The sequence below is a fragment of the Marmota marmota genome, unplaced genomic scaffold (assembly GCF_001458135.2).
Source record: "Marmota marmota marmota unplaced genomic scaffold, marMar, whole genome shotgun sequence".
NCBI classification, from domain to species: Eukaryota; Metazoa; Chordata; class Mammalia; order Rodentia; family Sciuridae; genus Marmota; species Marmota marmota.
Genome location: NW_026000101.1, coordinates 10,793,150 through 10,820,751, shown reverse-complemented (window position 1 = coordinate 10,820,751; position 27,602 = coordinate 10,793,150). Strand labels below are relative to the sequence as shown.

General features: G+C 37.2%; 1 protein-coding gene across 1 annotated transcript in view; it reads right to left on the bottom strand.

Moving 5' to 3' along the window:
* LOC125610679 (glutamate receptor ionotropic, NMDA 3A) overlaps nt 1-27,596 on the bottom strand; it is a 68,825-nt gene extending 41,229 nt beyond the window's left edge. The window contains exon 1 of the mRNA XM_048783290.1: nt 26,844-27,596. Within this exon, the coding sequence (XP_048639247.1) occupies nt 26,844-27,542 (699 nt within the window). The 5' untranslated portion in view covers nt 27,543-27,596. The remainder of the gene's footprint in view (nt 1-26,843) is intronic.
* Between the last annotated feature and the right edge of the window lie 6 nt (nt 27,597-27,602).

Here is a 27,602-nt window from a genome sequence, read left to right as displayed (position 1 = left end):
ATATTTCTAGTTGTTGATTGACTATTTATTTTATTTATAGGTGGTGCTGAGAATTGAACTCATTGCCTCACACAAGCTAGGTAAGCTCTCTACCACTGAGCTACAACCCCAGCCCCTAGAGATTGTATTTTTAATCAGTACATTTTACTGGGACTTTGATAAAATAATGAGAAGAATTATTGAAAGTGACATTATAACAATAAGTTCTATGAACCTATTGTAAGGAATATAAAGACAGTACATTCCCCAATTTCCCAGAGTGACTTAGTTTGGAGAATCAGGGAAGATTTTCTTGGGTGTCAGAATTGAGGTGGTAATGCTTTAATTAATTTACATTTCATTCCCTCTATCCCTGTTCTACCTCATCTAATACTACTCAAAACTTCTTTTGAAAGGAATATGGATAGAGGCTCCTCATGCACAATTTGGTGTTAATTCATACTTCTGACCTTTCTACTACTTGCAATGTAATCAATCTTTACTGTTGCTCAACATAATGCGAAGTCAGAACAAATGAACACAGATTAGATGCCCTTAAACAACTCCCGTGGTTTGCACAGTCTGTCTCGAGGATGGAAGTAAATTTTTGACACCTTTAAGGGTCACCCTATGAAGTAAACAATATTAACTCATTCTTTTGTGATCTATTCTAGTCCCTTGTAGATAAAGCTGTCATTTGGAGAGAGACTGGAGGTATTTAAGAATGTCATAATTAGATTAAGCAATCAGGGCTCTAGAAAAACAGATATGATTGCTTTTAATTTCTGATACGTACATAGTAAACTATTTCAGGGAAACAGTGTCTCTCCTTTTAAAACTGGTCATTAGGAAAAACCTCCTTACTGTGCATATGGCAGAGCACTGGAATGTGCTGCCAGAGAAGGTCACTATAGGCTCTTTTTAAGTAAGAGCTCATTTAATTCCCAGATGGCCCAGAAAGCTTCAATTTGTCCCTTGGACACGAATTTCATTCTTCACCCCCACACTTATCTAAAAACATAGAATGTTGCACACAAAGGAAGAAACCAAGAGAAAGGACAAGAATGAATGTATTGCCAAATGACAAGTTTTATGGTCTCTCAAGTATATTGATCTCTTTTTCTTCCCTCTCACTTGCTGATAAAACTCACAGATTTCAGAAATGAAGCCACAGACTTTTAATGAGCCTGTGAGACTAAATCAGCAAATGAGAAGCAAGAAGCATCCCACCAGCAATTATTCAACAGCAGCTAAAATTTGCAAAAGATGCCAGTATCTCCCAGGAGAGTAAACAATAGTGATGTTGAAATGTCAACTGTGGAAATAGCAGGTTAAAAATGCAGTGCAAAATTTCCCGGCAGTATATTTTGTCATATGGAGTGCAGCATTACACAGAGTCCACAAGTAGCCCCGGGGTTGTAGCTCCATCAGCAGAAATGGGAATCGTGTAAAGAACTGAACGGGAACACACTGGCTAGCTTAATTTATTATCACCAATCATTGTTGATGTCTAATGAGGTTAAATGACGGAATCCAAGCCCATACACCAGTTTGACTGCTCTTCTTTGTGGCTACTTTATTATCTAATTCTGCATATCTTTGGCAGAGTCAAGAAAGGTTTCCCTTTTGGCTGGACTTATTGATGCCTTCTTTCTAGGTCTTCTAAAATATACCAGATCTGCACTTCCTCAGACATAAGAAATGGATACAGATAGGAATCATATTATTTAAAAAATTAACTAATTTTAATAGTTCATTCCCCTAGTTTAAATAAGTGCTTCATTTGTCTTATTTTAGCTTTTTACAGTTGTTCCCAGTAATAACAAAAACATTTCAACACTGCATATGTGCCCACAATTTTAATATAATTTTGAGATGACTGCTTTCACCCTTGACTCTGGCAGACAAATCTTTCTAAGGATTTGAGATTAGTGAATAGTGAACTTTTGCATCCTTCTTAGAATACAGTTGCCCCTCATTACCCACATTGGTCCAGGATTCCATGTGAATACCAAAATCTCTGAATGGACGCTTAAGTTCCTTATACAAAATGATGTAGGGTTTGCATCTGCTCACATCCTCTTGTATACTTTACATCATCTCTTATTGATTACTTATAATTCCTAGTACCATGTTAATGCAACAGAATCATTATTACATTCTAGGGAATAATGATTTTACAAGTCTCCATGTGATCAGCACTAACATAATTTTTTTAAAAAATATTTTTTAGTTGTAGTTGTCGATGGACCTTTATTTTATTTATTTATTTTTATGTGGTTCTGAGGATCGAACCCAGTGCCTCACATATGCTAGGCAAGTGCTGTACCATTGAGCCATATCCCCTGCCCCCAGACACAATATTTAAAGAAATTATTTTTGATCTGTAGTTGGTTGATACATAAATACAGGACCCATAGGTATGAGAGGTGATTATACTCCTTCTTGGGAGTTTCTGGAAAAAAGCCTGTTTTACAGAGCTTCATGCTTAATGTTTCTACAGGGAGGGAGTGAGAAGTAGCCTGATGTTGGAAGTTTCTCTCTTCTTTATGGATAATTCTTAGGCAAGGCTTTTTCTTCTTCTTCTTCTTATTTTTTTAACGTTGACAACTGCACCTTGTTATCAGGTGAGGAAAAGGGAGAAGATGGGGGGCTGTCTATGGAGTGGGGGAAATCTATGCAGGTAGTGAACATGTAAGAGACTTAAATAAAAGGAGAATGAGAGCAATGTTACAAATTGGATGAAGAGTATACAATGAAATTAGTTGATGAGACTATTTTCATTCTAAAGCATGCCAAGGCCATGTCAGTGAATGACCACTAATAAGTCAGTGGGTCATGGAGTAAATACAATGATCCGATTTTAAAAACCTGAATAGCCCATTGGATTTTTTTATTTTCTGAGATTTAATATTATTTACTTTGGGCAATCTGTGTTCCAGTTTTGGGGAGACTGGCATCATGTGTCTTTTAAATATCTTTCCAAACAAGATGATGTCGTTTTCATGATGGCTTTATAAATAAAGCCAATTAAAGCATGTTCTCCTCCATTGGCACCAAGGGGCTATTTGTTAGTATTTCTAAAGAATAACGGGAAAAGAAAACACTGTACGGAAGGAGAGATAATTTCTTGTGGCATACACTGCAAATGATTTCAGTGTCATAGATATTAACAAGGCTTAGAAAATAGTTATATGATACCTACCATGATAAGGTTCTCTTCATATTATAGTTAATAAAGGGTCATTTTGGCTTACAGATCCAGAATTAAATTTATCATCTCTATTTAAGGCATAAATCTTCAGAAATAATGGAATAGCAATTTATCTTACGCATTTCTATGGCTAGCCTGACATTTTTATGCCAAATGAGTGAGCATCTAGCTCTCACATTATGAGGTCTACACTAACATCTCCCACATGTTTATTAAAAGTCCTCAAAGTAACTTTGCAGATTCTCACATAAAATTTTGCAGTAAATCTCTAACATATGAATATGTCATAGAACATATTTTATGAATCTCACATAATGGTAGAAACCTCAAGATTGAATTTTTAACTGTTGTAAATGTTTTCAAAAACCTCTGAAAAGGATGTGAAATGATCATAACACACAGGCAATTTCAAAATGCTCCTATGACCCTTGGCAATAGACTCATTCTTTTAACAGCATGTTCACATATTCCCAGCCATAACCTGTATTCCAGTTAAGGATTTTTCTCTCTCTCTTTGAAACTTATTTTTCCTAGGAAGATGGGTTGCTTAACATTTCTAGAGGCTGGACATGAGTAAAGAAAGAAAATGGTAAGTATGTTACTATTATCTTCAAGGTCAAATAGGTCTCAAGAAATTCCAATAATCTTTTTTGTAAGAAACACGATTCATTATTTATCCATCCCTCCATCTCTTATTTTGAGATGCTGAAGGGTCGTCTAAAGGCAGTTTTGAAGAATATACCATTTATTAAAACAGAGTAAAACTTGCTACTTTATGGTTTCTTTGGTAGAATATCCCTGGTTTTCTGAGGAAGCAATATCTGGTGAATAAATGCTCAGGATGTTTGATTTCTAATGTTATGTTGTAGCTGTTCATCCAGTTTCCACCTAAGCTCTCAGAAAAAAAATTTTTATATATATGGTTAAATGATGGAATCCAAGCCTATATATATATATATATATAATATATATATATATCTGAATCTTCAGTGATTTAACAGGGAGAGGATTAGATTTAAAATTAGAAAATTTCCTTTTAATACTTAATTGGTAAAATAAGCTCCCTGAGCCTCAGTTCCACCATTTGGAATTTGGGGGAGTGCTATTGGTTTCAATATGAATTGTCCCTACTGAAGCTCCTATAGAGGCTCAGTCGGAAGGTGGCAGTGTTTGGAGATGGGACAAAGTGTTTAGTAGAAAGTGTTTATATCATGGAGACAGAGCCCTCAGGAAGCCATTAATGCCTTTCCCCTGTGAGTTAGCTTTCCTTTCATTGGAATGGTTTACTTACCATGATTGTAGGTGGTAATGAAGCAAGGCCACCTTTTATATTCTCTCTCTCTGCACATCTCCACTTACCCTTTTAATTTCTGCCTTGAGTTTCTACAGCACAAGGCCCTCACCAAAAGCTGAGCAGATGTGGCTGTTTGATCTTGGACTTTCAGCCTCCAGAATCATGAGCCCAAATCAAGTTCCTTTCTTTATAAATGACCCACTGTCAGGTATTTTGTTATAGAATCAGAAAATGGACTAAGACAGGAAGTAATGTCTTCCTCCTGGAGTTATTGTGTGTTGTTATATATATGTGAGATTATGTGACTGAAATCACTTTGTAACCGGTAGAATCCTTATCAAATATGAGTGATTTTTTTTATTATAGGTATACCTGAGACCCTAATGAAATGAGATACTATGCCTTAAATTCACCACTGCACTTCTTCTTCTTTTTAAAAATATTTACTTTTTAGTTGTAGTTTAGGACACAATACCTTTATTTTATTTATTTATTTTTATGTGGTGCTAAGGATAGAACCCAGGGCCCTGCACATGCTAGGCGAGCACTCTACTGCTGAGCCACAACCCCAGCCCTGCACTTATTCAAAGTTTGTTATAAAAATGGTATTTTTATAATCTATCAATGTAACAGTGTAAATGGCCTTTTCAAAAGTATTGTTCATCTGATTCTAACTTAAATCTATTCTATATACAATCTATCTCCTTTACTATTATTCTTCTAAGTTGTTTTTCAAGGTAATTGTTTGTTTTGTGAACTCTTGAGTGAATCCTAGTCATTTTGGGGTTTGGGAGAAGGAACTCTAAAAACATTAGCCTTGAAATATTTGCAAACTGGAGAGGTATTTAATAACAGGTGAATAATAATTGTGAGTCTAAAACAGAGTGGGGGTGGGTAAGTGGAAATTAGGGAGCTAGGATAATTAAGGCTGTAAGTCTCAAATATTAAGAAATTTTGAGTGACAGGAACTTTTTTGTATTCCAACAAATTTTTCTATCTCAGAGATTTCTCAGAATTTTTTGAGTCTCAAGCATAAATGCAAATTAAGACAAACTTCATTAATTTTTGTACAGAAAATGCCAAATATATGCAAATATTAGCAAATTTTGGCCGACATCAGTGTATATATTAAGTTTTGGCAGATGATTGATGTTCCAAGTCTGTACTCAAGCAATAGTTTATTCTTTGGACAGAGATATCCACTAGTCTAGAGATTATATAGATCTACATTGTAACTCAGTAATTTCTATGGAAAAAAATGTATGATCAGTTTACCCAAGTTGTTAAGGAAGGGCTACGAGAACTGCTAGCCTCTGGGGATGTCTTTTCTAAGGGAGGAATTTTCCCAAAATTATAGGGACATTTCGTGGCACAAAGTCAATTTGCATCCAGGCATTATTCCAGGCAATTTGAGCAACAAAATAGATGGCCAAGGCAAATAATTCACATTAATATAGTTTTTTTCTAAAGTTTGAATTATCTGATTTGATTATATGTTTAGTCCCGATGAACTGGAAAATTGCCCAGTCTCAACAGCTCTGAGCAGTTAGGCACACAGGCCTAATGTACTAAGTTCAATGTTGTGAAATAATAACTTTATTGAGAATAAAACAAAAGCAAACAATCTTGAGCAAAGAGGCATCAGTTACTTACAAATGCATCTCAGTATTAGAAGAAACCATAATACCAATACTATCCACTGGAGGAAGCAGAGCTGCATAGAGGCTTTGGAATTTCAAAAAATGAAGCTTGATTCCCTGGCAGTGTCTCTTACCACCAAGATGGAGATAAAAACTGTAGCCACTTAAGAAGATTTAGTAAAAATTAAATGTGATATTATATGATGCCTATAACATGGTATTGGTGCAAAGAGTGCTCACATCATTAACTACTACTTCTTTGATACTCTGGGGGTTGCTCACTGTGCCAGATATGGCTATTGGCTCTGAGGTCCAACCCTCTTTTTCTCTTCTCCAATTTGAGATGCTGGAACTAGCATGCTATAGTACTCTGTCAAGTGGGTCCTAGAAGGATCTGCCAATGGAGGTTGCTTGCTAGGAGGAGAGTGCCAGGAAAGAAGAGAAGGGGCTTGCCTCTTTCTGTTTGCTGACTGTAGGTTTTCTGTGGAGTTGAGGTTCCTATAAGCATCAGCCCATCAATACTTCTTCATCCATGCAGAGAGGTTCCTATCCCAGGCAGCAGCTTTTCCAATGTTTGCAGAACCATTTTATTCTGTGTCCTCAGAGGTTCCCAATACCAACCAGCTTGAGAGGTCTGGTGCCAATCCCCTAAGGAGCCCTCCTTGGGCCTAGGAGATGCCATCATCAGCTAAGTAGTGTGCTTTTTCTTAGATATCTTGGATTTCAGCTTTACAGGGCTTCCTAAGTATTATTATTTCCAGATTCTTTATTATTTCTTTAGCTACATGCATGCTAAATGGTTGGAAAATTACCTGTCTTCATGATACCATAGAGTTTGTTTATTATTCTTCCAGTTACAATAATTAACAATTTTGTTCTTAATTAACAATGCTTTACTTTGACTTTTCTCTTTTTATTGACTGACCTTCATCAAAACATACATTATGTTTATATATATATATAAAAGCACCTGGAGAGATCTTGGTTTTGAGCTACATTTCTCTCTTAGTGACCATCACCACAAGGGAGTCATAGAGAGAACAACTTTCTTCCTGGATTCCACTAGCTTATCTAGTTTTGGCTTGTTTCAAAGCAGGTTCTGAGTTTCAGCACACTTCAGAGCTGCTCCAAAGTCACAGAGTTAAGTGGAAGAAGAAATGAGGTAGACAAGGCAGCCAATAGGAAATGGCATGAAGGCACAGATAGAAATGAAATGATTGACTTCCTGTGCAACCTGAAGCTACAATGATGGATCACCATTCTACAACTTATACACAAAATCTAATAAAATGCAGAAACTAATCTGATGCAGCATCCCTCAACTTTCCACCAAAATATCAAATATGACATACAAATATGAAAGCTCACCACTCTAAAAACTTCTATTAGCAATTAACACATTGCTAGAATGGAAGGATAGTGCACAAACTACAAGCCAGTGGAATTAGAATGTAAAATTGATATTGACTTTAAAAATCATACCAGATAATATTTCTTGACCACAGTATGAACCAGGAAATTCTTAATGCTTTCTATAAATTATTTCTCTTAATCTTCCTTAAAATTCAGTGAGATAGGTGCTGATATTCCCATAATATACATGAAGACTCTAAGGCACTGGAAGGTTAAGTAACTTACCCCACTGAATTTAGCTAGTAATTAGCAAATATGGAATTAAAATCAAAGTAATCAGGGTCTTCTGACTTTTAATTTATCTAATGACAGACATTCTTTATCATTTAGTTCAATCATAAGAGTCACTGTGGCCCCTCTACTGCATGGATTTTGCATTTTTGAGGCAGCAAGAATAACATTCGATCACTTCCCTCCTCCAATTAGCATCTTTATTTTTAAATCTAGATAGAAACTACATTTTCAAGGAGAGTGTGTATGTGAGAGGTTTAATCTCACAAGGTAAGCACCATTGAAAGTAGCTGAATTAGGAATTACCCTACTAGACATGAAAACTGGCAGCTGTTCTTTTTTTTCTCAATTTTTAATATACATAATTGGTTTAGATCATGATTTCCAACCAAGAAAGAACATCAGAAACATCTGGGATTTTTAAAAAAATCATACTCTAGCCTATACATCCTAAGATTTTGAGATAGGAGGACTATGGTAGAGTCCAGGTGTGTAGTTTGAAAGAGCTGATTGGGTTGAGGAACAGATTAAAGACCACTGGCTCAGATAATCAGAAAGCAAAGCCCGCAGGGGAGAAGCAGATGCCAGCCTGGCTCAGCAGAACCACATCACATGGCTGACGGCTGCTAAAGACTGGGATTTGGTAAAGGAAATGTGCACAGTCACTTAGTGCCCACCTGTATTTATTAGAAAAGGATTCAGCCTGCATATGAGTGAAAGCAACTTAAGGCAATTAGCAAGTTCAGTAACCTGTTTGTTGGCAATCAGAGGGGATGGGTTGATTTATTTTTCTAAAATAAAAACTCCTGCCCATTTACCCAATTAAAAAAACAAAACAAAACAATATGGGTCCTTAACAAATGCTACAAGGAAAGGAAAGTCACATTATGAAAATGATTCTAGAAGCCAATAGAAAATTGGAAAACAAAAACTGTGGCATTTAAAATCAGGCAGGATAATTTGATGTTTATGAAACATAAAAAATTCACAAAAAGAGAACATGTGAGGATAGATCATAGTGGGACGGGATGGAAAGGAATAGTGTTGATAAATGGAAAGAAACAGAGAAGGTGCAAATCCAACAATAAATTTGAAATTATGCTTTGGAAGCAGAAAAAGCATGACAGATATTGCAAAACCCTGAATTAATGAGATGGAGACAAAATTAAGAAAATCTTCAAGGACACAGAATAAAAGAATCAAGAACTATAGATAATGAGAAAGACAACAGGCAGGTGGCTGTGTGTCAGTACTCAGATCACCACTACTCTTTCCCCTTTCAAAATTTTCCTCAATTGAATATGAGCACTTTGGTCACCTAGGCTAGGTAGATAAAGAATATAGGACCAATATAAGAATTATAGTGTAGTTAAGGAAAAAAACTAAAGCACTAATTAAAAGACATCTGAACTTTTTTCCTAGGATTAAAAAAAAATCTGAATTTGATGGGCATATCACATTCTTGACAAAAATCAATAAAACTGAACTATACCTAGACATGTCTGGCAAAGTGCTTTAATAAAAAAATTCTGTCAACCATGCAGGAAGAAAGAAAATTAAAAAGGTAACCTTCAAAAAGATAAATACCAATACCATGGGCTTCTCATTTCTGCTACATTAAATTCTCAATGATGGTAAAGTGATATCTAACTGAGTTTGTTTGGGAAAGAAATTTTATGCCCTGTCAATATGTCTTTTATTTGTAAGAAAAATAACAAAGACATGCTGGGATACATATGAATGCAGAAAATACGCCATTCATAGACCCTAGGTGAAAAAAGTCTTTGGAAATACTCTAATTAGCTAGTATTTATTTTCCCGTTCCAGGAATCTATGCGAAGAAAACAATCCACAAAGAGGGAAAAATGTGAGGGAACAAAGATCTTTGCTGTGGAACATTTTAAGACAAAAATCATAACCATCTTAAATGCCAACATTCCAAACATATTTGATAACCTGAAATATCATTATTTTAGTCAGCTTTTCTGTTTCTGTGACCAAAAGACCTGATAGGAACAATATGAACAGGAAAAGTCTACTTGGTGCACTATTTCAGAGGTCTCAGTCCATAGGCAGCCAACTCTACTGCTCTGGGCCTACTGTGAGGCAGAACATCATGGCCATGGCCAAAGTGTGTGGCAAAGGACAGCTGCTCAGGACATAACAACAGGAGAGAGGGAGAGAGAGAGAGGGAGGGAGGGAGGGAGAGAAAGAATGGGAGAGAGAGAAAGAGATAGGGANGAGAGAGAGAGAGAGAGAGAGAGAGAGAGAGAGAGAGAGAGAGAGAGAGAGAATGTGTGAGAGAGTGCGCTTTCTCTGCTCATCAGGGACAAAATATAACCCCCAAAGTCATACCTCCAGTGACCTACTTCCTCCGGTCACACCCTACCTGCCTACAGTTACCACCCAGTTAATCCACATCAGTGAATTAATCCACCCATGAGACCATATCTCATAATCTAATCATTTCAGCTCTGAAAATCCTGGTACTGTCTCATACACAAACTTTTGGGGGACACTTCCTATTTACACCATAACAACTATGCATTTAATAATGTAATGGTTCCCCTTACAAGAGAAAATACAAACAATGCCATATTAAATAGAAGAATTTGAGTTAAAATATTCCATTTTTTTTTTTTTAAAAGTCTTACACAGAAAATTCTAGAAGAAAATATCTCAAGTTAAGAGTGATTGTCTCTGGATAGTGGGATTGACAGTTTTTTCTAAACTTTCACATTTTTCAGATTTTATAGTCAGAAAATGATTAGCAAGATGGGTAGAGAAGTATGATTTACTTGGGATCTGCGGAGACTTATAAAATTTTCAGCATAATGAAGTGAGTAAAGCAAAATATGTACCTCATTCATCCCTTAAACAAATACTGAGTGACTACTATGTGCAAAGCACTATGATAGACTCTTGAATTGCAACAGCAAATAAATCATAAAACAGTAGATTCCCAGAGATAAAAACACAGACACAAGAGGACAAAAATTGGAAATACAGATAAAATGTATGTGAAGATAGTAAAATTATTAGTCTTTTAAATTGTAACATTTTAGAACATAACTATGAAATTATTTTCATATGAAAATTATTATTTTTTAATATCAGTATATATCAGAGTGCAATAAAATGAAGGCAACCTTCCTGGCCCACAGTGTTATCTGCTTTTCCAGAATTATCCACAGGAGTTCTTGAGACGGCTTATTTAGTGGCTTTCTTTGCACAGGATTTGGAGCCACAAAAAGTAGAGGAAAGAAACTCAGGGATGGAGGCAAAGACATTCTCCTATTTGAAATGACATTTCTCAGGAGATTCTTGAATCACCATCTTGTTAATTATCTCATTAAAGAAATGTTATCAAGAAAGTGTGTCAGCTCTTTGCCATGAACCTGCTTTCCTTTAGTGCCTGCTGAATTAGTGTGAGAAACAGAAACCTAAGGAATGGGAAAATAAACAAACACTTATTTATTTTTGTGTGTCTGGGATTGAACCCAGGTCTTTATGTATTCTAGGCTTGTCCTTTACCCCTGAGCTACATGCCTACCCTTGCCATTTTAAAAAAATGGAATATATATTATGTCAGGTGCTGCTGTTAATCCACTCAAAATAAACTATTATTTATATAGTATTGATTAAATAATACCTATCAATAAATACATGATTCTTAAATATGTATTATTTATTGATAGATATTATTTAATCAATACCTTTTAATACTACTTAATTGATACCTCTAACATTATGAGTAGTTATTATCTCATTATCTCTTTTGTGAGTAAGTTTTATAAGATGCATTTATGGGCACACCAGGAATAGATTATATTCATTCATTATCTGTTAGTACCTTTCCCCACTTTTCTTCTCTTACTTCCAAATGAAGGTGTCTAGCTCTCTCCATATATACTTATTCGAGCTCTTTCTAGTTGCAACTTAGAGGTATCGTACTTGTAATAGCTACAGGTCTGTCACCTCCTATTACTTAGGCAGGCATCGAGGCATTTCTGGTTAATGCTCATCTGCTACAAATAAATGCCTTGACATTTCCTAGACCAGAAGTGCTGATCTGGTGACCCTCCAGTGCCAGCAGTCTGGAAGTTTGTTTTTTAAACAGTGACTGAGTAGTCAACATTTAAAGAGATTTTTAAAAATATTAATATAAATATAATTTTTTTAATATAAAAAAATCTGGTCTGGCTTTTTTCAAAAAAGGATATCTGGCCAGATTCCCTGTGAATCACAGCTGGTTGCAGCTCGGTGGGGCCGGCTGCCTGCTCTGGAAAGGTCAGCACTCTTGCGTTACCTGTGATTTTGCTACTCCCTACTGTATTATTTGGGACTGGTTTTGCACATTTCCATTACCTTCCTGGCCCCTACAAGGCATCTAAATTTGCTATCTCTGCCCTGGGTCATTAGCTCTCAAACTGTACTGTGCATATGAGAATCACCTGGGGGAGATTCTTTTTAAAAATCCAGAGAGGAGGCCACAGCATGTAATTTTGGGGAACTTAGTGAGGCTGAGAATCTACACTTTAAAAATTACCAAATGTGATTTGGTTTCAGGGGGTCTCCAGTCACATTTTGCAAATTATATGAGATGAGACTCTTAGGATAATATGGTCCCAAAGAATGATATTCAGGATCACTAGCACACACAACCACCTGTGCTGTTTGTATTGTAGATAGATTTCTATGCTACAGCCCCAGGGCTTCTTATGTGGTGAGTCTGGGAACCCATATTTTGAAAAGTTATCTGGGTACTGCTAACATGCCGATGGTTACCTAAAGAGTTATTCTTAGTGACAGCCAAGCAGTAAGCTCAATGGAGAGGTGGGGACAGCATTGGCAGAGCCTAGACAGGTCTGATTTCTTGTCGGAATTTTCTTTGATAGGAGATGACAGGATAAAATATAACTCCGGGCTTTTTCTTTTTCACCAATGATTAATTCCAGGAACTTTACTTTTCATCAACTTTGACTTTTTCTAATTTTGAAAGTCAAGAAGAATCTTTGGCTACACTCTGTGGTGAAATTACCTGAAGGGAGGGAATGAAGGTTTGAGTAAGCAGTGGCTCAAAGACCAGAGAACAATGCCACTTTTCTGTCACTTGTGGCCTACAGGAAATTAAAAAATGATCTGGGGACAATGAAGTCAGTACAAGAAGTTTAACAGGGTCATAGAAACAGGCTTTCTATTTCCTATGAAATCAATTTCCCCCCAAGGGCCTTACTTCCTCAGTTTTGTTCTCCACTGAGTACTAAATTCTGGGTGGTCCTGAACTCTACCTTTCTGTGAATGGGGAATCTCTTTGTATGTCAGTCTACATCCTTAGGTTCACATCAAAGTACCTTGAGAGACAGTGGGTTTTCCACAGGGGTTACAAAGCTCTTTTACACAGGAGGGGATGGAAAGATCATCTGTTCAATTTAATCAATAATCACTGAGCGTTTATTATGAGCCACACACAATATGAAGAGCTTAGAGTTCAGTCTGGTTGAGGAGAGTTGCTTTACTATGCAATCTAGAAAGAGAGAATGTACAAGGTAGCAAGCAAAGCCATAGAGAAGGGAAGGGAACTGTAATGGGGGACAGGGGGAGGCAGAACTCCATGTTCAGTAAAGGTGGTGTTAGAGCAAAGGTTTGAAGGTTGAATGGGAGTTTCAGGCAGACCCAAGGGGAAGGTGCATGCCAAACAGTGAGAGCAGCATGTGCCAGGGTTTGGTACAGCACTGCCCATATAGGCACTGCTGGAGAACCAAGTGCAAAGGCCAAGGTTGCTTTTAAGAAATAAGTAGAAAAGCTAAGCAAGGACAGGTACGAAAGGGTCTCTAATGCCACACCAGGCTGCTCAAAATTTATTCTATAGGTTAGTGTTTGGCAGACTCTAGGTGGTTCAAGGCATGATTTTAGGTGGTTCATTAAACAACACTGAACCACACATTGAGAAACTTAATCCCTTTTCAATTTGCATTTCATTAGGCTGCTTGGTCAAGGAGAAGCCTCCAGTATCACTATGACTCTAACACTTCTCTAGCACCTAAAAATTCCTCCTTTAAAAAGGGCCTCAAGTTCAGGCCAGGGTATCTAGCTAGAACCCTTATGTTTTCACTGTGTACTTATTTTTACCATTACTTTCTATTTATGGTAGGCAGGACTAGTTTTTCATTTATGTTATGATGAAAAGATTTTTAAAAATGTTTATTCAAAACAGCAAATGAATTTAGAAAATGAATAGCAGTAGGTGATGCAGAGATAGGGAAAAATTATGAAGCAGTGTGCGAATCCTGAAATTTGGGGACACACGGCTCTCATTTTGGAAAAGTGAAAGGACGTAAGCAGACTAGAGGCCTTCTTTTCTTTCTGACAGCAGCTTGTAGAATAGAATAGAGATGGCAGAGAAGCCAGGTAGGAGGTACTGAAGTACTGTAGGCAGAGGTGGTGTGGCCAAGGCTGTGTTTATTGATTTATTCCTGACCTTTCGGACTGTGACTGCCTTCTACTTCTGCAAAGGATGTACTAATGGCTCTCTTATACTAACCCGTGTCCTAGCTGTAATCTACCTTTCCTGTCAGCTCTCCAAACTCCCTTCTTCCCTTGTAGGCCTCAGGCAGGCAGAGGAGTTGATTGAATTCCCCTCCCTGTCTACAGGAGCATCAAAGATGGAATGGATAAAGAAATGTGGTGTATATACACAATAGAATATTACTCAGCCATAAGGAAGAACGAAATATGGCATTTGCTGGTAAATGGATGGAACTGGAGAATATCATGCTATGTGAAATAAGCCAATCCCTAAAAACCAAAGGACAAATGTTTTCTCTGATGTGTGGATGCTAATTCACAATAAGGAGGGGGGCATGTTAGGGAAAAATAGAAGTACTTTGGATTAGACCAAGAGGAATGAAGGGAAATGAGGGGGAACGGGAACAGGAAAGATAGTAGAATGGATGGGACATTACTATCCTATGTGCATATATGATTACACAACCAACGTAATTCTACATCATGTACAACTAGAAGAATGAGAAGTTATACTCACATATCTATAACATGTCAAAATACATTCTACTATCATGTATAACTAATTAGAACAAAATAAATAAATAAATAAATAGACAAACAAATAAATAAATAAAACATTTTCAAGGTCCTGCTTGGGAAGTGTGAAAACTTGTTTTCTTCTATCTGCTTTTCAGTTGCTGCTGACCTGGTAGAAGTTATAGTTCAACCACTCTGGTCTACCGCAGCAGGACAGAACAAGGGTAACCTAGACTTCCACAATTGAGACTAGGGGTGAATTTTCTTGAGGAAAAAGATGTTTCAATAATAATGCCTTTCATCTGTTTTCAAAAATATGAATTTGCAAAGTGTTTCTTATGTACATTAACTCACTGAAACCTGTGCTAGTTTTTTATAAGAGCACAGGAAGCACTCAACAAGTACCTGTTAAGTGGGTGACTATTTATAATTCATATGGAGGAAACCAGGCTCTATGGATGATTCTGGAACTCTAACCTGTCTTGTTCTCTTTCCTGTTCCATATCCCTTTGATTTCAGACATAAAGTCTGTTATAGATAATGTTTAGTGCCCATAGCTATTAATACCCGAGTTCAGCTATATTGTGGGTCAAACAGGCTCTTGTGGCCTGGCTTGAGGTCTGAACAGTCACAGATAACATTGTTTTGATGGAAAAATCAATCCCAAATTAGAGCATAATTCATCTGAAAATTGTGAAATCTTGGATATATCTCCTTCTTTCCATATAGTTATATAAAAGAGAAATGCTTTTTAATATGATGATTTACATTTATTGATTTTTAAAAAAAATTATATATACATTTTAATTCCAAGAGATCTTGTGCTTTCTGAGTACCTGTATCTCAACAGAATATCATGAACTGGAAAGAGTTCATTGCATATGTCTGTGGAAGGCTTTGGGGACAAGTTCTGTAAGTTTGCAGATGACTGACCTGTGTTTCTCTGGCCTTAGGGGAGGCATGTCAGAACATTAGCATGTCAGTGGGGATGGAATGATTTTTTTGAATTATAAGCACTTACAAAACCTGGAGAATCTGATACATTCTCCAAAGGGTAGTATCCCCCACTCCAATTTTGTGTAGTACTGTTTTAGTGAGTCATTGTTATTTAAGGTGTGTGTTTCACCCTGTTGCTGTACTGAAACATGGAAAAGCAAAGAGAATATTGTGTAATAAAATGAGCAGGGGTACCATGAAATTCAGTGTATTATACTTTCATGAATAAGTGAATAAATGAAAGTTGCTTCAGAAAGATTTATTTACCTAGCAGCAGGGTATAGCATGGTTTGGTGGAAAGGAACTAGAGATTTAGAGGCTACTCAGGATTGTTGGTGGAAGGACATAATGTGAAAATAAGAAGGAAGGATTGGACTATGAAAAATATGTCCAGGAAGGTAACAGAACCTGGCAAGGAAAGGTAGAAGTGTAAGATGTTATGAGAAGTCTTATAGGTGTGACAGATACCTTTATCAGGATGTCTTTTAATATTTTCAATCTGAGATGTTGGAGCTATAACTGGAAATTCCATTTAGAGATCACTGGTCTTGCCACATGCAGAGGTGATTTCAAGATTTGAAACATGGGAAATGCTAAAATGGGTGTACCAGATCAGGTTATTTCCTCCCTATTTACACTTGCTTTAAACTGTGTCCACTAACAAATTGTGTTATGGATGTCACTAAGAATAGTCCATTTGTCCAAAAAAAAAATGTTTATAGTTCTTTTTCTTCCTACCTTAGGATCTTTGCACTTTTCTCACCCTTAACTTGTAAAACACTTTCCTTAGAAACAGTCATAATTCTCTCCTAAACCTCTTCTCTGCTCAGATGTCACTCCTCAGACAGCCTCTCTTTGACCACTATGGTTATTATCTAATCCTCTTTCCTGCTTTATTTTTCTCTAATGTACTTGTCTTTACCTAAAAATAACATCCTATATTTATTTGTGGCCACATTTTTTTTTGTTTGTTTTTTGTCTGTCTCCCCTGTTAGAAGGTGAGTTCTTTGAGAGCAGAGGCTTACATAATTTATTTACTGCTGTATTCTAAGGCTCATACTGAGTACCTAACTCAGGAATCTGGCCATTGCTGATTGGATTAAGGGAATATATATGATTTGAGGTGGAGTGAGACCCATCTGTGTGGGTTAAGCCAATCCAATGTCTGGAGAATTTAAACAAAAGATTAAAAATAAAATGTAGTCAGATGATTTGATTAGAATTGTGAAGTCATATAGAGATCAGGCTGTCCTGTCAAAAGAACCATGAAGTTACACATAGTAAGGCAGGGGGAGAAGTTAGTTCAGATAGGAGGATGGAGGGATATGAAGTGAGAAAGTAAGAGAAAGCCAGTCAGCAGGAGCCCCAGAAAAAGGGAAAAGTAATTAACTGTCAAATCACTTCCCAGTGGTACAAACTAGCAACCCCTTACATGTTCTTGTTTCTTCCAGTTTCCTACAGATTTTCAGCACAAACCCCTGTCCCTCATTTTGAACTTCATGAGTGAGTTTTTCTTCCTTGCAACTATAATTCTTTGACGGCTCTGTCCAATAGAACTTTCTATGAAAACAGAAGTGTTTTGCGTCTGTGCTATCCCATACACTGCCCACTGCCCATAGGTGCCCATGAGATACTTGAGATATAGTCTGTACACTTTAGGAATGGACTTTTAAATTTTGTAGAATTCTAATTAATTAAATTTAAACATACACATTTGAGTATTAGTTGTCATACTGGACAGCACAGCACTCTGGTTGTTATTAATAAGAGGTCAGAGATAAGAAGCATAATCAATAAAAGATAATGAAAGAGCAGGAAAAAGGGGGAGAAAATTCACGGAACCCAAATATGAAGGAGCTCCACAGCATAAGAAACGACAAGAATATTAAGAAGAGCAGTTTGGTAAAGTCTCATTAGTGGCAGTGCTATGTAACTTCTAATGAAAACAAAAAACCAAAAAACCTGATCAAACAACAAGGGTTATGTAAATAAATCATTAAGTAACCCATTCAGAGGCAAACTATGCAGCCATTAAAATAATGGAAAATACTGATGACACAGAAGGATGATTATTATATATGGATGAGTTTAAAAGAGAATTAATAAAATAGCATGACCTTAATTTTATAATTCACACATATATCTATAGATTTAGGGGCTCTGGATTTGTGGACAATTTCATTATTTAGCATTTTACTAAATTTCAGAATTACCCACAGGAATATATATTTTTTTAAATCAGAAATAAATGATATGCTTAACACAATAAAATGGCTGCATCTTTTCATGTTGCTTTAGGAACATAGTGATACAAAACAATTATTTAAAAAGTATCCTCAAGAGCCGGTGTGGTGGTGCACACCTGTAATATTAATGGCTCAGGAGGCTGAGGCAAGAGGATCATGAGCTCCAGGCAAGAGGATCACGAGTTCAAGGCAAGCCTTCACAATTTAGGGAGTCCCTGATCAAAATAAAAACATGAAAAAAGATGGGGATGTGATTCAGTGGTTAAACGCTTCTCGGTTCAATCCATGGTACAAATAACTAACTTAATAAATAACCTCTATGCAATTCTAAATTTATTAAAATCCTTCATGTTTTTCTCTCAATCCCCCTGGACACACACATTGAGATTTCTTACTCTGTGGCTTATAGCTGCAATTATACATATTCTGGCAGAAGAGGGTGGTTGTTGAATCTTTTTCTTAATGGAAGGCAGAAGTTCTGCTCTTTGGTGGATTAACCTAGACTTCCCACAGTCAAAATACCAGGAAAGGAGCTAGTAATAGCTGCTTGGAATCCTTTCTAGTCCTGAGGTTGGATTCCTAGGATGCTTCAATTTAGAGCTGTATTTTGGAGACCACTAGAAGGCGCTCTGTGCCTGTGACCAGGTGCACACTGGTTTCATTCAGGTGTGGACTTCTCATTCCTCTTTAGATACACACTGAAGCATTTGTGTGTGTAACCCAATGCACGAAGAGACTCAATACAACAACATCTCTCTCTCTGTGTATCTGTATATATACTTGCTTCTATTACATTCACAATATAAAGAAGCAAATTATTTGTTTAATGGAATCCCCATTTTAGAATCTCTGATTGGGATACAACAAATAGCATTCCATAACCCAAACTGATCATAATTCTTTTAAGTAAAGACATGGATGAGCATTTAGCTTTATTTATGAAAGTCAGTAGCTTTTAATTTTAATCTGGAATATGAACCCAACTTTTAATTGGCTTCAAGTTGAGGAGTTCAATACAAAAAACACCAACAGGTTGCTGCAGTTTGTGTAGCCATCAAAGTGCTTGGTGCTCTAATGTTCAGTAAGTTCAGCTAATGACTACCTCTAACTGAGAGGGCAGTAGTGGCAACCCATTTCTAAATCATTCCTAAGAATGCTACTGAAAGATGTAGGTTGAACTATTGTTTGGAGCTGTACAGATTCAGCCGCTTTCAGAATCATTAAAAAATACAAAGGCAGGCTGGAAATACACAGGAAAATCCCACCTTTTAATATAGAAATATCATAAACTCAAAATTCCCACACTTCCACTGCCTTGTCAAATCTGACTTCTCAGAATTTTTAAAAATGGACTTTCTTTTACTTTCTTCTCCTTTTCTTTGATGCCAATGCATAATTAGAATGTCAATAGGGCTTTCCTTAATTGAGAGAATAAAATGCATGAAAATGTTACTCACAGTTATCTGTGGACATGCATGAGTAGTGGCACATATGCAGTACTTTTGTAATCAGAAAAGCAATTGCATTTTAAAAAGTCCCTCCAGGTTGTGTGCACCAAATGGTTTAGATATAGTCAGCATCTAATAAAACACAAAGAGTTTGCTTCATAGATGCCTATTTCTACAAGCCTTAGTACATGGCAGGGGTACTAAGTATCCCTTAGTTATTGCGATTATAGTAAGTCACAGTCAGTTACATTAATACAGATAAAGCCTTTGGAAAAAAAGGGAAAATTTTGAACTTTTATTCCGTGTTAAGTTAGACTCTGCCCTTTTTAACAAAAGCCTAAAACATCAGTTAGGTCATGATTACTAGGGAGTGAAATCACTGTATTTTAGAAGACAGGAACTCGACCTTAACATCTCTTCAGTGTTTTTCCTCCAGTTATAAAATGTATAAAATGGAACAGAACCTGCTTCCCAGTCTCAGACAGGACGGGTGCTAAGTAGGGTTTCAAAATCGCAGATTTCTCCATTTTCTCAGACTTGGTTTGCTGAGGCAGGATGTCCTAAGCTTGATTATTATATTGTATACATACTAAAAATGCATGTAGAAGTTCCCTGAATAATCAGCTAGAATACTTGACTTCATATTCTGATTAGTTTCTTATTCATTCTGCTGTACTGACATGAGTAATCATCATCATGATCATCATCAGAACCCACTGTGCAGTATGTTACACACACGATGTGGTCCTCACCATAAACTCAGGAGAGATTCACATTTTGATTCAATAAATTGAAACATGGAGGTACTGGGCAAGTTTCATAAGGTCCAATGTCTAAGGAGTTGTAGAGCTACGACTCGAACATAGCTCTGTGCTTCTAGTCTCTTAACTCCTTTTCGTTATTGTCTAAATTTCCTCATTTGCATTACAAAAATGAAAATATTTGTCCTGCACACCTCACAAAGCATATCTGAGGTTAAAATGATAAATTAGGTGAAAAAGGACTTTGATAAATTTAAACATGCTGTGCAAGATATTTTTTCTGGAATTTGTTTTCATATTAAAGTATTGAAAGGATAGATGTGGAAGTATGAAGGTAACATCTTTTTATCTTATTTTTAATTGTATAGGATTATATATATACATATATATGCATACATATAGATAAATATATGTATGTAGTTTTAGAAAATTAGAAGTTTAGAGAAGACAAAATGTGGACTTTTACCATCAAATTATTACTTGGTTTTATATTAACATTTCTGTTACCATTTTTACTGAAACAAGGGAGCATTTTTACATTTTTTTTGTAATTTTTCTACTTGTGCCAATATATTTATTTTAAATGACTGTATAGTATTCCATATCATGATTCAACTAATTAAATTCCCATGGTTGAACATGTAATATTTAACATGTTTTTAAAAAGCAAACTTTGATCCTTTTATCCAGGATGGGTCTATTCAGTTCTTTGGTTGTAGACTGATAACATGTTAAATCCATAAAGAGCTATTGGTCTAAAAAGGACTTTTGAGGACTTCTCACTTCCATCAGTGCATAAGCTCTTTCAACTTCTTTATATGTTGCTTATACATTGTCATCTACCTTACAGGGCTGTGAGGAGGATAATACTGAGTACTTGTGAAGAACCCTTGAAAAGCACAAATTCTACAAAAATACACATGACTAAAATGTTTCTTAAATCTATGTTTCAAATGAATAATGATGAGGAATAACTCAGCACGACTAAGAATCATCCTGCTTAAAAGTTCATCGTTTGAACCCTTGAAGGGGCATGTCCATTGCTACACAAGTCCCAGCTAAACAGAGACCAGCCTTCCGGTGTTAGGGCTCCCTCCTGCTGACATATCACCCAGGTCAGGGATCAACCTGCTCCATCAATGCAGGAGATCAAACACAGCTGACAGTCTCTCCTGAAAGTGCATGAGTCCTACACATTTTCAAAAAAGGAAAAGATCTGAGAATATGGCTGAGGCATCAGGTTAAAGGAAGGGGAGAAAATTGACTATTCTTAGCTTGCTTTTTCCCCACTGTTCTTTTCTCCCATCATCCCATAAAGGAAAGATCAGAGAAAGACAACTGAGTAGTGGCTTTCAGATTTCCATGAGTTTGTTTCTCCTGCATTCATTCAAAAACAATGTGGCAGACGCTAAGAGATGTTCTTTCTTATTGTTTAGTTTTATAGATTCAGAATCACATTTCTAGTGCTGTGCTCTTCTCTATCTGTGGCAGTAGGGACAGTAGGCAGGAGAAAAGACAATGAGATTTCTCATCTCTACATTCAGTGGTGTCATCAAATTGAACAATGCTTTGCTATGATAGCCCCATGTAGTTGCCCAGGGAAAAGGTACTTATTGTCTGTCTGGGATGAAATAAAGAGTTTATGCCAATGTAAGTCAATACACTGCTTTTCTTCTTCAAGAAAGGCTAGTCATGAAAAAAAAAAATGTTGGATGAGCCAGCCAAGTAGTGTGCATAGTGGTATTGTCAATGGGATGGAGGTGGGTGGGATGAACTCTTGTGTTAGTAGTCTCATGAATGATAAATTTGCATGTAGAAAAAACTTGTGACCTATATGAAGGATCAAGCTTTCTCAAAAACACTGGGCTTCTTGCCATAGCTTCTATAATAGTTCCCAAGTTTCTGGAAGCTGTATTGGATATAACAGGTAAGAACTGTCACTGATACAGAAGGAGTACTACGGCCTGTCTCATTTTTCTAGGCAAGTGTATAACCTATTTAAGGAACCTAGTTTTTTTATCCCCCTAAAAATATTTACTTTTCTTCTTTTTAAGAGAAAAAAAAATACAAGGGATAGGTAAGGAGCAAGGTGGAGGATGGAGATGTTATACTATGAATCATATCTCATTTTGATAACTAATAGAGAATTAGTGAAGAATTAGGATTTAATGATTCTTATCAAATTATATTCATCATTTTTCTACGAGTTATTTGACTAATACTATCAATTGATCCAAAATACTCTCACTTTCTAATTTGATTCATAAAACACTTCTCTCAGATTGATAAGGAACATTCATTTGACTGATCAGAATAGATTCTCCAAGAGAAAGTCACATGTCCAAGTTTACATGGCCAAGTAAGAAAGAGGCAGAAGTAGATTGGAAATCTTTTGACATTATTTCATATACTTTCCATTACATTGTGCTCTTTTAACCAATGTGATTGGAATTTAAGAGTGTTCATGAAATAAAAATTTAATGGTACCAAATCCATTATGTCTTTTGCAACATCAGAAGATAAATCACTAAGGATTGGACATTCAAATTGGTATTCAGATAGCTCAACAGATTCAATCATAAATTAACTCCATGATACAATGATCAGGAAAGATCAAGAACAAATATACATTATTTATGGGTTAAATGATACTCCTGTGGTAAACACAAAGAAATGTGGGTTAGACAGACTGCTTGCCCAATAAATGGTGTCTGCTAGTTTCTTTCTTCCACTCTACTTATCTGGAAAAATAAACAAATAATATAAATAAACCACTAAATTTAAAAAAATTCCAAATTAATCCCAGGTCTCTGCTCTTTAAGAGGAACCTAGAAAAGATCACTACTGAGAAAAGTTTTCATCACTTGACATTTAATTTGAAATGGTTTATCTTCAAGTGAGCAACAATTAGGTGCTACAATCAGCCATCCATCAAGAATTGTAGAAAAATACTTTCCCCAGAGGAGAGTGAGCCGAGCTTTTTGTAGAGCAACTCAAGAAAAAACAACACAGTTGAGAACAGACGTTTTAAAAACAACTGTCCTTTACTGGAACCCTGACGAAGCACCTAAGTTATGTAGTGGTCTCATTCTTCTGTCTACTGTACCTTGCAAAAGTTATGCTGTGCTAGTCAAATTCTAATAAATGGGTGTCAGTATTTAACTTTGTGTTGTCGAAGAAAAATGGACTATCTATAACACTTGCATGGAAATAAACATATTAATTAGCATGTATGGTTCATAAGACAGGCAAACTTGTGGTTGATATATTCAATAAAAGTTGAAAATACTCATGTAGTCATTTTTGAATTGGGAAGGTTTGAATCTATGCCAATTATATTACTTCATTAACTCTGCCTAATGAAACCAATATGGAACTAACATGAGATATATATTTTGGAAAAAAAGTGTACATCTGTCACTGTATCAGCAGGTAAATTTTAAGGATTTAACTTGGAAGAAACTACTTAAAACCCCTAGAAGAAAACTTAGTATGGGAAGGGAAGAGAAAGAAAAAAATAACTGTTGGAACTTAATATAACTTAAATATAAATGAAACTGGGTTCATATGTAGTATCCGTTACTTGAAGGTCACAGGAATAGAATTTATAACTAAGAAGTGATCATTTTAATAATAAGGGCTAGCCTCAAGTGGGAATTTGCGTGTGCTAGGTAAGTCAGAAATTTTTGGATGGAAGTGAACTTTGGCCCCCTACTTTGTGGAATGTGTTGTTAAGCTTTTATTATGTGCTCACAATATGCATGTGTTTACCAAAAGTGGGTAGTTAACTTTAACTTACATTTAATGGGTTTTTCCCCTGCCTGAAAAAAAGTACGTCCCTTCTAAGCTGATGATTGACCCTATGTATTTATGTTTTGAACAAACAGCATATTGAAATAAGCAGTAAGGATTTCTCAGGAATTGGATCACCTTACTGGTATCTCTTTTTGTTCAAGAGTTGTGGCAGGATGTTACCAAGTCACTATTTGTTAATTAAAAACCTTCCTATGAAGGGAAGCAGTAAAAAAAGAAGAGAAAGAAAACAGCTGTTTCTACTCCTACTCAAAAAGCAACTTTGATTTGCTTGAATATAAGGGAAACAATTTTATTTTAGTTGGTTGTACGGTTAATTCCACTTTCTTTTAGAATAGTTTATTCAGGCACTGGTACAATCAACAAATTAGATCACTGGGCAGTAGACTTCAAGGACAGTGACTAAATTAAGTCAATTTTATTTAATGTGAAAAATGACTTTGACATCCTTTAATATTTATAAGTTAAAAAAATCAGTGTAATAGAGAAAGGTCCACTTTTCAGGAGAAGCAAGGGAAAGATCAGTTATTAATTTTGCTGAGAGCAGAGTATGGTCATATCCTAAAATTACATATTACAGTGACTTGACATTAAGCAGGATATTTTTAATATAGAATATTACAGAATGACATGATATACTAAAAGTGAGACAAGTTAGATATATTTGAATTTAAAATCCAAAGGGAGATGAAAGAAAATGTTGTCAGTTGAACAAACTAGATCTCCTTAATACAATAATCCCTCCCTCTCAAAATGTGTACCATGAAAGTGACAGTGGCAACCATGATTTAAAATACATTTCTGAAATGCAATACAGAAATAAATGTGCTTGGCAGAGTATTTATTTTATAGCCAGCTTGTAAGGGTTGTCCCTGAAGGTCTTTATATCCACCAGTGATCTCACAGCTCTGAAGTTTACTGATTCTGGATGCTGTCTCATGGTTTTCCTCCTCTCCTTGGTGTAATGTGCTGTATACCGCACACATCGATCATGCAACACAGGCAATTTCCCTTCTAACTAAGGAACACTCATTTTGGGAGAAAATTCTTGCTCTTTAAGACTCTTGCCAAACAATCTGCAAATGGAAGGGAGTCTGGAGACTGTGACCACTATTGGCAACTTCTGAAGTATTGGGTAATAAAGAAGTAATGATGAGAAGCAAGCAATGCTGACTCCTGCATTTCATTAGATCTGATTCTGTATGTATATTAATAATGCTGCACCCTATGGATGCAATTTCATGTTTATAACCCTTTGGCCATTGGCAGTGTTGTGCACCTGTGTTTTCTGTGTCTTCCCTTCTGCTTCCTACAGTCATTCAGATTCTGGTGACAGAAATATTTTAGATAAAAGTTAATTAGCCTGCACTCTGCAGATCAAATCTCTAGCTCATCATGAAATGGGAATCTTCTGGGCAAATACTGAAAGTAGTTTGTACTTGCCTTTTCAAAGATTAAAAATGGAAGATTCATTTTTCTAGAAAAGGAAATCTTTAGTACTCCCTTGATATTTTATACATAGATTCCATCAAACTTTTCACTTGTATATTGCCCTTACTCATTTTAGCTTTTATGTCTGCATATATATCAAAAGTGGAAGAAGAGAGATTAGAAATGATTTTTTTTTTCAGCTAAAGGGACAGAATTGAAAATGATGTAGAATAAGAAATCTTCCAGGGCCTGGACTCTTATTAGTACAATGAGCAATATTCATCCAGACTCTGAACTTTCCTTGGTTTCTCAATCTTTAAAATGGGGCCAATGTCAGTTATCTATTTGCTTAATAAATATTTTGTGAAGGCTAATACATCTTGACATTGTCATAAGAGCAATATATAAAATGTAGAACACTTCTTCAGCTAAAAGGACCCTAACCTCTCTTTAATATCCACTTCTTCATATTATTGGTAAACACTTAGGTTCATATTTTTTTTTCTCTGAAGACATACTTAGCACTTTAACCCATAGGAAACTAAATAATTAGATCCTTGTTCATTTATTTTTGGAGAATGATAGCAGAAATGGGCTGAGCACAGCAATTGCATACTAGCCTCTGAGTCCACATCACATAGAAGTAAGGTGGGGACAAAGAAGCAATCCCCAAGTGACTTTCTACATGCATTTTTACACTATCAGATACTATGTCTAAAGCTTTCTAATACCCAAGACTATAAACCACTCTTATTTGCCTATGCTGCTGTGCTAGTTGGAGATATTCTATTTACTCAAAACAATTCAGAGGGATGTGCTTTCTTACACCATCGCCCAAGGCTCAGACACGCCTTCTGAAGAAGTCATAAAGAGCAGATGCTGTTTTTTTTCTGCCACATGCTCTCAGAATTCCTCTTGGGAGGGTAAAATTGTAGCAGTCAGGGATCCCCACCCCCACATACCTCAAGTCTTCAGAATCTCGGTCGCTTTCCAAGGTCCTGAAACTTGACTTTTACTTCCGTTGGGCATTCACTGGATTTCTCCCAGCTAATCAAAACATTATCCCCCGCCCCCGCGTATTCTCCCCACTTCCTTCCATCCACGACCCCCGCCTCGCCTTTCATTTCCATGTGCGCTTAAAATGTTTCATTCAACTTCTACCGACGTCCTTCTCTCTACCATCTATGGGCATAGTCTAATCCTTAAACAATATCAAAGTTATAAAGCCCCAAGACCCTCCAGACTCCCCCCAGCCTTTTCCTCCCCCTCCCCCTCGCTCTGGTCCCGACTCCAGCAGCGCACAGCTCCATTCCACGCTCCAGACTCCTCTCACCTGACTCTCCCGTGGAAACTCGTGGCGGACGATGCTGATCACTGGAATGTGCAGGACCGAGCTGACCAAGTCGAGCTCCATCATCTCGCCCTGGCTCTGGGGAAAGGCCAGCAGCGCTGATACCCCTTGCACCACCACAGTGTGGCACACGCTCTGCAGAAAGGAGAAAGGGTCACTGCTCCATGGCGAGCGAGGGGAGGAGAAGGGCAAAAGCGGCAGATCGCCCAGGCCCGCTTCGATGGCCATCACTACTTCCAAAGACAGGTTGTAGGGCAGCAGACCTTCCACGCGGTTCAGGTTGTCCACGGCGAACAGGAGGGCGTCCCGCGGCCACAGGGTCTCGGCCCCGGCGCCCTCCCCTGGCTTTCGGGCGCTCGGCCGTCCCCGGCCATGCAAAGTGCTCCCCAACCAGCGTGCGCCCTGCGAGGGCGCCGGCGGCCGCCAAGTCCCTGACTCTGGCTCATCCCTCTGGGCACCTGCCCTGTTGCCGTCCAGAGTGCGGCTAGTTAGGCGTGGGGCTGTGGTCCAGGGCTGCAAGTGAACGGCGCCCACCCTCACCGCGTGCCCGATGCGCTTGAGGATCTGGCAGGGCTGCGGGTGCGAGGAGGAGCCGGGTACCCCGGCCAGCACCAGCGCGCAGGGCGGCGGCAGCAGCAGACAGACCCTGCTTAGCAGCCACCACAAACTCAGTCTCCTCATTACTGAGACCCGCAGGGAGAAAGCGCGCCCCCTCCTGCGCCCGGCTCGCCCCTCTGCAGC